The 13589-nt window shown below is 41.5% G+C and overlaps 1 protein-coding gene across 2 annotated transcripts; it reads right to left on the bottom strand.

The window, feature by feature from the left end:
- Positions 1–91: 91 nt before the first annotated feature.
- On the bottom strand, positions 92–10295 carry LOC306985883 (uncharacterized protein). Of its 2 annotated transcripts, XM_079588628.1 has the most exons (7): positions 10000–10214; positions 9778–9803; positions 9410–9471; positions 9125–9277; positions 8916–9038; positions 5718–5744; positions 125–1287 (listed from the first exon to the last, which is right to left on the bottom strand). In XM_079588628.1, exons 3-7 carry the CDS (start codon positions 9450–9452, stop codon positions 461–463), a joined length of 1173 nt encoding a protein of 390 aa, XP_079444754.1. In that variant the 5' UTR covers positions 9453–9471; positions 9778–9803; positions 10000–10214; the 3' UTR covers positions 125–460. The 2 variants fall into 2 exon arrangements, with proteins under 2 accessions (XP_079444755.1, XP_079444754.1); XM_079588629.1 differs by lacking the exon at positions 9410–9471 and having other exon boundaries at positions 92–1287; positions 10000–10295.
- Between the last annotated feature and the right edge of the window lie 3294 nt (positions 10296–13589).

Genomic DNA, 13589 nt, shown 5'->3' with positions numbered 1-13589 from the left:
TTATGATAGAGATGCACTTTTATGATGGATAGATCCACTTTTATGATGGAGATGCACTTTTATGATGGAGAGATGCACTTTTATGATGGATAGATGCACTTTTATGATGGATAGATGCACTTTTATGATGGATAGATGCACTTTAATGGACTTCCAAAAACAAAAACCCATTCACTGCCATTATAAAGCTTGGAAGAGCCAGGACATGTTTAATATAACTCTGATTATATTCGTCTGAAAGAAGAAGGTCGTATACACCTAGGATGGCTTCAGGGTGAGTAAATCATGGGCTAATTTTCATTTTTGGGTGAACTATCCCTTTAAGAATTGAGTGTAGCAACATCATAAACATAGCACAGTACATGAGTTTTTACGAACCAACCGTTAACAAAATACGAGGGTATGGCCAGAGCTTTTATTGCCTGAAGACACGAGACTGTTGTGTAGTTGACGGATGACACTAGCAGATGTCGTCCCCCTCCTCTGGACACAGTTTATCCCCGTCCTCCTCCTCCTCCAGCTCCTCCACACCATCAGCGCTCATGTCCAGGGCGTTCCCCAGCAGCTCGGGGCGCTCCTGGAACAGCCACCACATGGACAAGCACTTGTGCACGCAGAGGCTTCTCCTGAACTCACACAGACACTTCCAGTTGCCGGACCGGGAGTCGAACGACACGTGTGTCCTCCCAAACTGACACCATTTGTCCTTGAAGCCGGTGTACACCGAGAAGTACACGCATCTCTCGGAGAGCTCGTGCTCCCCCCACAGAACAGGGTACACACAGTCCACCCCGTCCAAACCCGCCCGGGAGTGAATCTCCTGGCACTGCTGTGTGCGGGTCCCGGACAGCAGGCGGCGGCGGGCCATGTCCTCCAGAGAGCGCACACACAGCGGAGGCGGGGGGGTGTAGGGGCGAGCGTGGCTCGTCCGGATCAGGTGACGGCACTCTCTCCCTGGGTTTCCTCTCTGCGCCTGCGCCTTCATGAAGTCCCAGCATTCCTCCAGCTCACACAGCAGAATCTGTAAGGAGAAGGACTTGCGGATGTGAACGGGCACTCGCGGGCCGTGCGGGTCCTTGGGTGTGACATAGATGGCGTTTTTGGCATCGACGCACAACACGGGCATGACGTGGACCTGGCAGTGCTGGAGCCTCTGGTGCCGCCTCAGGTTAGATGTGGTGGTGAAGTGGACGCCACACTTCTGGCACGAGGACTTGTCCCCCGTCGTCCTGTCGTCAGTGTCGGTCTGCAGGGTCTCCAGCAGGACGCTTGTGGGTTGAAGCTCAACTGGAAAAGGGGAAAATGGTTTAGACCGGGGGTGTTTGTCCAATCCTGCTTCTGGAGGCACAACGGGTCTCATTCAATAATTATTGCTTGGATTATTTCCTATTTGTACGCACAGGAGAACTTCTCACGAAAAAATCTCCGCCTAATTCACAACACGTTCGTACGCACGTGAATTTGTTTGGCACCACAGCCATTACATATTTAAAACAGTAATATCCTATACTAAACCTAAACTAATCCTGACAAACTATATATCATTTGAAATCTTCCAATCTCTAGTTTACATATTTGGTGACTGATTTTCTAAATAAATTACAGAGGAACCGTAATTTATCAATTTGCAACAAGAATATGTTCATACTCCTAAGGCGTGTTCAGGGGTCTCATTTATAAAACTGTGCGTAGGATCCTTACTAAAAGTGTACGTGCGCCCGAAAGCCCAAAATGGCGTACGCATAAAAATATTCAGACTTACAAAACCGTGCGTACGCCAGAACCTGCGCAGGATTCACTTTAGAAATCCCAGTCAGCGGACGACTGTGCGCACATGCGTCTCCTCCCCGAAATAACCATATATGGAGCTTACAACGCCTAGTTTTACTATGCATATCCTCATCTGCATATCATTTGCATATGATTATTCACCGACGTGATAACATGTTTAATGGTACAAGACATTAGGAAAATATGAAATACGGATGTGTCGTCACATTACATTAATAAAAATAATTTAGTAGTCTATCCTTGCCTTGTTTTTGAATAAATAAATCAAATAGTGTAAAATACATTCCAGAGAAAGTTTTTCTCAATCTTTTCCACTGACCAAATAGTATTTTTAATTAATTTATATTTTTAATGGAAACCGATCGACCTTGTTGTGCATTATATTTGCACAATCTGCTATTATCATTGGCAGCAATTATCTCTGTAGTTAAAACACAGCATGCCAAAGGAAAAGTGTTCAAAAGCATTGCATCCACGACAAATATTTATAGGCTATTTATATATATAGGCTATTTGAACTTTTCAGTAAATTTCATGTAGCTAGTTTAAGTGTTTAACTCCATTAATGAGAATGGCAAATTTAATCTAAATGTTTATATCGGAAGTAAAACATATTTTAAATCATTATTTTATTTAAACTGTTATTGTGAACATGCACTGTAGCCTATTTATGATTAGGACTCATAATGAAGATTTACAGTTTTACTTCATCTGCCGTTATATAGGCTATGCGTCAGTTTCACTAACGGCCCAGAGCGCTCGCTGGCGCGCACATTTAAGGTGTGGATATTTGCTTCAAGTGATAGGCTTGGTGAGTGAAATTATATTTGAATTATATTTCTGTATATGTATAATTTTATTTCGATTTTCTGTCTAAAAGTGACCAAAAAGACATTTAACTCCAGCTCACCATCGGTGTCGCCAATTCCCTTTGTCTCCAGAATGTGCGTACGCACGGCTCAAAGTTTGCTTAAAGGTGCGCACATTCTCCCGTCAAGTTAGTTTTTTATAGATCACAACCTTTGCGTGGGAACTGGCGTACGTACGCTTTATAAATGAGACCCCAGACCTTTATTTTGAAATAGTGATGAACATGAAAAATCATGAAAGAATGGTAGAAACCTCAGTTTGTTTTCATGCCAAGAGTTCAAAAGATAGCATCCATTCAATTCTTTTAGAAAAAAGAAAATGTGTTAAATATAAAGAAATAATAATAGATTCAGCATTAGTGATGTGGCAGCGAGCTATAATGCACATACGTGATCTTTCTGTTTCTTAGAGGTTGAGTTCATTTCAAAATCTGCCAAACTTACAACACTACTTCTGAATAGGATGTCTACTTCATAAATTGTATGAAAATTTTTTAAATAATGGTTCAGATCACTCAAACAACATATGGAAATGGAGGCGCTCTTATATGGGCAGTAATGTCAACTAGTGGAGAAGTGTGGTACTGCGCCCAAACTAAATCTCACTGAACGCTTATTTTTTTGCCTTTTTAGGGTCCACCAGGTTTTGAAAATATTTATTTTATATAAAATATGAATAATTACATTTTTAACGTTGTACATTTTCATAAACTCAAACTTCTATAACTTTTTTTCTGTTTAACTTTCTTAATTTATTCCAAAATCTGCCAAATGTCTTCTTTAAAACAAGACCAATCTTACATCCATATTCCAAAGCATTCTTGAATTACAACCATTTAAGTTTGGGATGTGCATTTTCATGTCTATAAAAAAAAAAGGGGGGCGCTTGATAAGGGGTTAAAGGGGTCATCGGATGCCCTTTCCACAGTTAGTGTGATTCTTTAGGGTCTTCATGTACAGTTTGTAACATACTTTGGTTAAATTCCTCAATGGTTGTGTAAAAAACACGCTTTTACCTCCTCAAAAACAGCTCTGTTCACAGCGACCCGTTTCTGTCTCTTTATATGATAATGAGCGACTGCTCCCGCAACTACACTCCGCCTGATCCTCGAGCGACGCCAGTGTGCCAGTCTCACCAGTTCTCCCAATAAACTCCTTTAGCCCCAGATTACAGCGCTCTCCAGCCGTACACACACACACACGTGCATCTGTTATTCTGAGAAACCACTCTTTAACTGCATATGATGGAATTTAGTTAAGATGCAATTAAATTGTATTATTTAAGAATTTTATTATATAATTAGGGCTGGGCAATGATTAATCGCATCCAAAATAAAAGTTTTTACATAATAATTACACACACACACACACACACACACACACACACACACACACACACACACACACACACACACACACACACACACACACACACACACACACACACACACACACACACACACACACACACACACACACACACAAATTATATTTATATATAATATAGGCTACATTATGTATAAATAGAGTATATACATGCAAAATGTCTTAAATACTTGCATGTACACCGGTAATGCATTAAAGATTTGTGTAACGTTACGAAGAGCGAAACGAGGCCGAGAGCAGTGGAGCTTTTATCATGTGCAGGCGCCGGTCTGCTAAATATGGTACTCGCTGTAAATCCACAAAACCAGATTTAAACAATTAGACTAACTCTGTTGAGTTTATAACAATGACTAGTTTTCTTGTCGATGAATGTATGCAAACAGTTGGACCTGTCACACAAATGTTTAGTCACTAAATGTTTATACTCTCTTTTGCAAAGTACTTGCATTTTAATTATGTATTGGTATATAAAGACAGTTTAAGCCAATTTGAAAAAAAAGTTCTTTAGACAATTCTGACCTACACAACCTTTAACATTGACCGGAGTTCTCCTTTAAGTGTCAGCGCTCTCCGTGTTCTCTCTGTGCCGCGCGCTGCCTCACCAGTTAACATAAACAACTTAGCCAGTGTTATTTGTCCTCTAGAGGGCGCTCTCGCTCTAATGCCAGCAGTCTCTCCTCAGCGCTCTCGTGCTGTGTAATGACAGCGCTTCTCAGCCGCTCCAGCAACAGACGCAACCCTGAAAAACTATCGGTGGGGATTTTTTTCCGATAACTATAGTTCCACCAATCAACTATCGGCACCGATATATCAGCAAAACCGATTAATCGGTCGACCTCTAGTGGGTATGATGTCATTGATGTACAGTCCGTGTCCTGATTAAAACTGCGTATTTCTCTGGATTTAAACATTTGGAAAATAAGTACACAAATAAACAAAATATATAACATTGTTCTAGTGGTTTTGGGATATTTGATCCAAAAATCTTCCATAGTGTGCCTTTAACCGCGCGCCTGACCCCGGAAGCGGCCGCGCAGCCACAGCTCGAGTCGTGGCTAATGCATCGGTTCAGAAGCTGCTTGAGCGCTTGAAGTTCAGCAGAAGAAGAGCGGACATTAGTTTACTGTCGCACAGCATCACTGATTATAATGGTTGTCTTTTGTCAGGCCGCTCGCGTCAGGTGTGGTGGACATTGTGCAAGCCGCGGTCATTCACATTAGCGACATGTCACAGGCATTTACCATTTCTGTTGCTCAGCACACTGAACGTACATGCATCTATTAAACCTGGATCTGTGTGGGAAACATTCATGTGACTTGTAATCTCTAATCTAAATAACTTCCCGTTCCTCTGCTTCTCTTCTCTGATGACGGGGGCGGGGCTATAACCTGTCACTCACAACAGATCCACCAATAGCAAACCACAACCATCCAATAAATTCCCCACGGACAAAATCAAGCCCCGCCCACACGTGTTCTCCTCCCAGAAGCCGTTTGATATAGCATATATTCGGATATACGGCACACGGGCACAGTTAAGCAGAAAAGACTTCGGCTCAATGTGACATTTAGTCACTACTGAGCGACTGGGCAGTTGCTGTGGTTTTGAGCACAGCCATTAATTAAATCAATGTATAAACATCACTGAACATGATTAAATGCCATTTCTCACCTGTGGATTTGTCTGTCATCTCAACACCTGCAATTGCATGAAACAGAACATAATTGAAGGATGTTAATAAGTGCAGGCTTATACTCAGAGAACAGAGAAATGACAAAAGTTACAGTTATACAGTCAACCCAAGATTATTCAGACACCGGGTATCATTTGTATATATTTTCACTAGTGTGTGCAGGACACTATAGTTAATTTATGTAAGAGAGGAGAGCAAAATAAAGCAAACTGTGACATATTATACCCAAATATTATTCATACAGTGACTAACAGTGAAATTTATACAAATTTGGGACCAAAAATGATTCAGACACTTTGAGCTGATCATGTTTTCTTCAGTGTTTCTTCTTTAATTGCTAATGCTCTTTTTACACACACACTGAACACAATGAAGCATTGCTTGGTCACTGGTTGAGCTAAACTGGTATTATGTAATTGTGTAGTTAGATTTACCAGCTGACAGATATTCAGCATAATTCATGTGTGAGACAGAAGGACGGACAAAACATCAACTGATAACTCTGGTCATGTGTTATTACTATTTTCTAAACTATAGTGAATAAACTGATAATGTGAGAAATGTTGAAGGTGTCTGAATAAAATTTGGTTTGATATATTGAAGGAAAAATATCCTTTCAGTGCACATTTGAACTCAATTCAATAATGTTAACACATCCCAGAATGCAATGAGAGAAACAGTGAACAGAATGTAGACAGAGTGTAGTTGATAAACTAAAATCTTAGAAAGTTTGCTTTATTCTATAATAGGGCCAGCCCCAATAATGATAAACAAGTAAGTCCAAAACTTATGAGAACAATATAGAGACATGTGTTTACACCCATATTCAGATAATATATTCCAGGCCTAAAACATGTTTTTGTTTGGTTCTGGTTTCCGACCAACCCTGTCGATTTGTGTGCGACCCAAAAATTTTTTATGAGCTTGGGGAAAATGATGCAATTTAAATTAAATCTCTTTTTCAAAACTAATAAAAAAATAAGTTTGTGATGTCATTTAGCTGTGTACTGACTCTATTCACTGCTCCTAAACGTCTCATGCCAAACCGCAATATTTCCTTGTTTAAAATGTAGGCCTGCAGTTTCTTTCCAAACCGCCGAACCTATTTTTAGCCTAAACGCGATACATCCTCTCCACTAATCAGAATTCGTTGAACGTTCTACGCAATCCAACTTGGCGGCGCTGTTAAAGGGATAGTTCACTTTGAAATTAAATGTTGGTATGTTTTATCTTACCTGAAGTGCATCCAAGATGTAGGTGTCTTTGTCTCCGCAGTAGTTTCAATTGTGATATTTTTAGGTCAAACTGTTCTTGTCTGTCAGTCATATAATGCAGGTGTATAGGCACTGTCTCAAAGAGCATGCAGAGAAAAGTCCAAATTACACAATTCCCCATCGTAAGTGCACATTGATGGCCTAAGACACGAAACAAGCGGTTTGTGTGATAAAACGAACAGTATTTATATCGTTTTTATCTCTTTTACACAACCACGTCCAAGTGATCTGTTTACACCGGATTTCTTCCCCGGAAACTAATCTAACCGCCTTCGATTGGACGTTGCATTTTTAAACTCAGCAGAAACGCGTGTGATTGGCTGTACGGCTCAACGTATGCCTTTGATTGGCCTGAACAATGAAGCGAGTCGTGCGTCAAGATAGAAGGCTTACAAATTGGGAATAAGTGAAAACTCAACACTCCCGGATGAGTTCGGGCGAGCTTAGGCCATCAATGTGCACTTACGATGGGGAATGTTTAATTTGGACTTTTCTCTGCATGCTCTTTGAGACAGTGCCTATAGACCTGCATTATATGACTGACAGACAAGAACGGTTTGACCTAAAAATATCAACATTGAAACTACTGCGGAGACAAAGACACCTACATCTTGGATGCACTTCAGGTAAGCTAAAACATACCAACATTTAATTTCAAAGTGAACTAACCCTTTAACAGCGGTTTGTTTGTGTAATTCCTCAAAATAAGTAAAACAATTCTTATTCTCTCTCTCTCCATGTTTTCGGTGCTGATGCAGTAGTGACGCGTTCATGTAAACGGCACCTAAAAGCTGTCACAAAGAACCAGCAAAAGTAATGATTATGAATATGTAAAATATTGCAATGAGACATTTTAATTGTTTATTATTAATAAACAAGTGTTTTCTGTGTCGGCTGCCTGCAGTTGACGATACTGACGTGACTCATGATCTTCGCAGTAGTGAACGCGCCGGAGAGAAATGCACATTTCATACGGATTACATAGTTTTATTTTGTTTTGAATGGTTCTGTTTAAAAGTAGAGATTTCAAGCTTTCTTTAAATAATATATATATTTCTAATTTGTTTAGGTCTGTGAGGCGAGTAGTCTACCTTATACACTGAGTTTCGGTTCATGGATGAAAGCTTAAGCTCCAGTTCAGGCGCCGGCGCCTCCGTGTCGTGATTATCTGCTATTGTCTGCTATATTTACTTTTTATTTATTAAATCCAGGGAATTGGTTAATGAAACATTGATTAAAATTAAGATACAATTAATACAAAACAAAATTCGCTTTAAAGAAAGGCTTTGTGCTTTCTGTTTGAGTTCTCTGTGAAAGTTCTAAAGTCTTTTAGTGCCGCTTTCAGAGCGGTCGCGTCCGTAACCGAGAACTGTCACGTCCGTAACATCGTTATTTCCTCATAAATGTGAACACGAAAAATAAAAGACAAAATACTTAAAAAAAAAAAAAAGACAAACCATAAAATTTGGGAAAAAATGGATGGAGTTATAGCGTTTTGAAAAAAAAAGAGGATTTACAGCGTTTTGAAAAGAAAAAAAAATACTTTGAATTTATCATCAACAATATTGTTGTTTGATTTAATAATCATTGTTCAACATGTTCAGACTGAGCCAAAACATTTTTTTAACAGAATAAATTGAATATTCACAAAATGTGTGGGTCTAGGTAATTTTTTTTATTATGTCATGAAAAAATAGAGTATCCATCGCTACTGTAAAGTAAAATAAAAAAATTAAAAAAAATCCCTACCGACCCATGACCTCAACTGACAACCAACCAGAACCAAACGTTTATTTTTTTATTTTTATGCCCCATTAATTTTCAATTATACAATTTATTGAGTAAAAGTAATTCCACTCCTATAAGATAATTCAAAAGAAATGTATGTAAAAAGGCACAAACCATGGTTGGTGACATGGATTTTGTAGTCCTTCGTCCTCTGCAGTATTTTGGTGCACATCGGGCAATGCCAGTGGCTCCGGCCGTGGCCTCCGTCCGCACAGTAGCAGGGGATGGAGAACTTCCCTGTCACAACAACACACGCGTTAGAGACCGGCGTCAGCACATCACGACCTCTGCACACAACAGCTGATCAGGAAATGCTCAATTACCAATGCCAGAATCCTTATAATATATAGCAAATCTGAGGTGTCTTTTTTTGATGTGATGTTTCGATGCAGCCACTGGATTCCTACAGTAGAGACAGTCCAGGTCCTTCATCACACTGAAGAGCTCCTCTTCATCAGCAAACACAAACACTCTCTCTGGGGACAGAAACAGTGACAGAAACAGCATGACACGCAAGCTTTATAGAGCCATCTCCACTGCACGTCTCCCACAAGATGCTTGAGATAAAAAATAAACTGTGTTGCATTAATAATATGTATATTTCTTACTAGACAAACTTTGGTGCCATTTTTGTTGGTGCCGTTTCCTCATTTACCATCCAAATTAACTTCTTTAAAAAAACAAAACAATGCAGTAGCTTTAAAATTCAGGTTTGAGGCAAGACTCATGTGACTAAAGAAATTAAGAAAATTAACCAGATTAGGAAATTCCTGAGAGAACCGATGGAAAATGTTCTTCAGTTTTAGGACTACAAAATTAACAAACCCATTTGAAGTCTATATACACACACATACTCATCCTTTGCTTGTAAATACAAACCTAGGAGCTTCATAATACATGTTTTGAATCTGTATAATTACAGTCAATCTTGTGAACCATCATCTTATTTTAGAAGTTATTATTAAATCACACTCACCTGTCATGACTATTTACTCCCAGAGCCTAGATATAGATATAAAATAGAATTAATAGCAAATACCAAAGACTATTCAATTGTAATTTAATTAAAGATTGTGAAAGCTTCATCATTTTACAGTAGGGACAATAACTATGGCACTCCAGTGTAAACTATGGTTACCATGGTGATTTTGATAAGGTAATAATAACCAGTTTAATACACAAAGACAAATCTACTGACCTGCCACACAGATGATGAGGATGCACTGCAGTCAACTCTCTGTCAGTCTCTCAGACCACAGTCTATGAGGATCATATCACACAGCGGATCAGTCGAGCGCGGTTTAAAAAGCGTTTTATTCATAAAATAAAAATAAAAGATGGCTGAGCTGCTTGCTCTGCGCACATGTATGACGCCAGAGCACTTGGTTGTCGCATTTTGAAAGACGTAGGGCTTCTTCTTCTTCTTCTTCTTCTGATATTTAATGGCAGTTGCCAAACAACTTTTTAGTGTGCAGTACCGCCATCTTCTGGAATGGAGTGTGGATCAAAATAGCATACTTTATCCGCTACTAAATAAATAAATACATTATTATTCAGTATAAACACCATTTTAATAATAATTAAACTCATATCCTTCTAATAAGCGCAACTTAAAAAAATAAAAAAAATATTGCCAACATGCCCTGAATTCAGTTGTAATATTTCCTTTATTTCAAAACTTTTTTTTTCTGTACTTAGCCTATCTTTCAGAATCATCCTTTCCTGCATGTACCAACAATTAATAATTACATTTACATTACATTTTACATTTATTAATTTAGCAGACGCTTTTATCCAAAGCTTTACAAATGAGAACAGAAGCAGTGAAACTGACAGTAGGACAGCGATAGTGTTATGATGACCCTTCCCAGTTTAATCCAACGCTACACGTATTTTCTTTTGTTTCTTTGGTCAGCGCACTTGAATCTGACCATACGCCAACGATTCTCTCCTGTAACTGACAAATGATCACTAACTAACATTTCATTCTGATATAATAAACGCAGCTACTCTATCATCTGTTTTTGATGCATCATATCTTAATAAACATAGAATAATGTTCCTCTAAATATCTAATAACCTGAACTTCTCTCTTTTTCCCAGTCTAAAAGCTGCATATCTGCCCTACTCCCTGATAATGGCATTAACATTATCTCCCCTACATCTCATATTATCCAAACAAAGCTGGTAATCTGTCGTCTTTCCTTTTCTTGACAAGGTTGAGTTGGGTGATCTTCCTCATGCCCTTTTAAGATTACCCGGTATCTGATTTCGGACTGATAAACTGTACATCCACACTCAAGAACTGCCCTAGTTAACCCAATGTAAACTGCTTTCAATGAGGTCCTGCCTTGCTCTCTCCACCTCTCACACATCTTACAACATTTGGTATCCTTGCTAGTTTCCAATTAATTATTATTTTTTTGTCAAACCATATCCCGAGATACTTAAAACACTTCACTCTCTCTCATTTTTTCCCATAAAGTTTTAGAATAATCTGTTCCTGAATTTGCCTTTTTGAAAAACAGACTTTGGTCATTGAAACTGAAAACCTAAAACCCCATTTTATTCCCCAACAGTTAGTACGTGGTGAGCGCTCTGTCTCCACCTATAGCTGGTGTGTGGTGAGCGCTCTGTCTCCACCTATAGCTGGTGTGTGGTGAGCGCTCTGTCTCCACCTATAGCTGGTGTGTGGTGAGCGCTCTGTCTCCACCTATAGCTGGTGTGTGGTGAGCGCTCTGTCTCCACCTATAGCTGGTGTGTGGTGAGCGCTCTGGCTCCACCTATAGCTGTTGTGTGGTGAGTGCTCTGTCTCCACCTATATCTGGTGTGTGGTGAGCGCTCTGTCTCCACCTATAGCTGGTGTGTGAGCGCTCTGTCTCCACCTATAGCTGGTGTGTGGTGAGTGCTCTGTCTCCACCTATAGCTGGTGTGTGGTGAGCGCTCTGTCTCCACCTATAGCTGTTGTGTGGTGAGTGCTCTGTCTCCACCTATAGCTGGTGTGTGGTGAGCGCTCTGTCTCCACCTATAGCTGTTGTGTGGTGAGCGCTCTGTCTCCACCTATAGCTGTTGTGTGGTGAGCGCTCTGTCTCCACCTATAGCTGGTGTGTGTTGAGCGCTCTGTCTCCACCTATAGCTGTTGTGTGGTGAGCGCTCTGTCTCCACCTATAGCTGGTGTGTGGTGAGCGCTCTGTCTCCATCTATAGCTGGTGTGTGGTGAGCGCTCTGTCTCCACCTATAGCTGGTGTGTGGTGAGCGCTCTGTCTCCACCTATATCTGGTGTGTGGTGAGCGCTCTGTCTCCATCTATATCTGGTGTGTGGTGAGCGCTCTGTCTCCATCTATAGCTGGTGTGTAGTGAGCGCACTGTCTCCACCTATAGCTGGTGTGTAGTGAGCGCACTGTCTCCATCTATAGCTGTTGTGTGGTGAGCGCTCTGTCTCCACCTATAGCTGTTGTGTGGTGAGTGCTCTGTCTCCACCTATAGCTGGTGTCTGGTGAGCGCTCTGTCTCCACCTATAGCTGGTGTGTGGTGAGCGCTCTGTCTCCATCTATAGCTGGTGTGTGGTGAGCGCTCTGTCTCCATCTATAGCTGGTGTGTGGTGAGCGCTCTGTCTCCACCTATAGCTGGTGTCTGGTGAGCGCTCTGTCTCCACCTATAGCTGGTGTGTGGTGAGCGCTCTGTCTCCATCTATAGCTGGTGTGTGGTGAGCGCTCTGTCTCCACCTATAGCTGGTGTCTGGTGAGCGCTCTGTCTCCACCTATAGCTGGTGTGTGGTGAGCGCTCTGTCTCCACCTATAGCTGGTGTGTGGTGAGCGCTCTGTCTCCACCTATAGCTGGTGTGTGGTGAGCGCTCTGTCTCCACCTATAGCTGGTGTGTGGTGAGCGCTCTGTCTCCACCTATAGCTGGTGTGTGTTGAGTGCTCTGTCTCCACCTATAGCTGGTGTGTGGTGAGTGCTCTGTCTCCACCTATAGCTGGTGTGTGGTGAGTGCTCTGTCTCCATCTATAGCTGGTGTGTGGTGAGTGCTCTGTCTCCATCTATAGCTGGTGTGTGGTGAGTGCTCTGTCTCCACCTATAGCTGGTGTGTGGTGAGTGCTCTGTCTCCATCTATAGCTGGTGTGTGGTGAGCGCTCTGTCTCCACCTATAGCTGTTGTGTGGTGAGCGCTCTGTCTCCATCTATAGCTGGTGTGTGGTGAGCGCTCTGTCTCCACCTATAGCTGGTGTGTGGTGAGTGCTCTGTCTCCACCTATAGCTGGTGTGTGGTGAGTGCTCTGTCTCCATCTATAGCTGTTGTGTGGTGAGCGCTCTGTCTCCACCTATAGCTGTTGTGTGGTGAGCGCTCTGTCTCCATCTATAGCTGGTGTGTGGTGAGCGCTCTGTCTCCACCTATAGCTGGTGTGTGGTGAGTGCTCTGTCTCCACCTATAGCTGGTGTCTGGTGAGTGCTCTGTCTCCATCTATAGCTGGTGTGTGGTGAGCGCTCTGTCTCCACCTATAGCTGTTGTGTGGTGAGCGCTCTGTCTCCACCTATAGCTGGTGTGTGGTGAGTGCTCTGTCTCCACCTATAGCTGGTGTGTGGTGAGCGCTCTGTCTCCACCTATAGCTGTTGTGTGGTGAGCGCTCTGTCTCCATCTATAGCTGGTGTGTGGTGAGCGCTCTGTCTCCACCTATAGCTGGTGTGTGGTGAGTGCTCTGTCTCCACCTATAGCTGGTGTGTGGTGAGCGCTCTGTCTCCATCTATAGCTGGTGTGTGGTGAGTGCTCTGTCTCCATCTATAGCTGGTGT

This window comes from Phoxinus phoxinus, assembly GCF_949152265.1.
Source record: "Phoxinus phoxinus genome assembly, chromosome: 18".
NCBI classification, from domain to species: Eukaryota; Metazoa; Chordata; class Actinopteri; order Cypriniformes; family Leuciscidae; genus Phoxinus; species Phoxinus phoxinus.
Note: the sequence above shows the minus strand (reverse complement) of the source record. Positions and strands in the feature narration are given on the sequence as shown.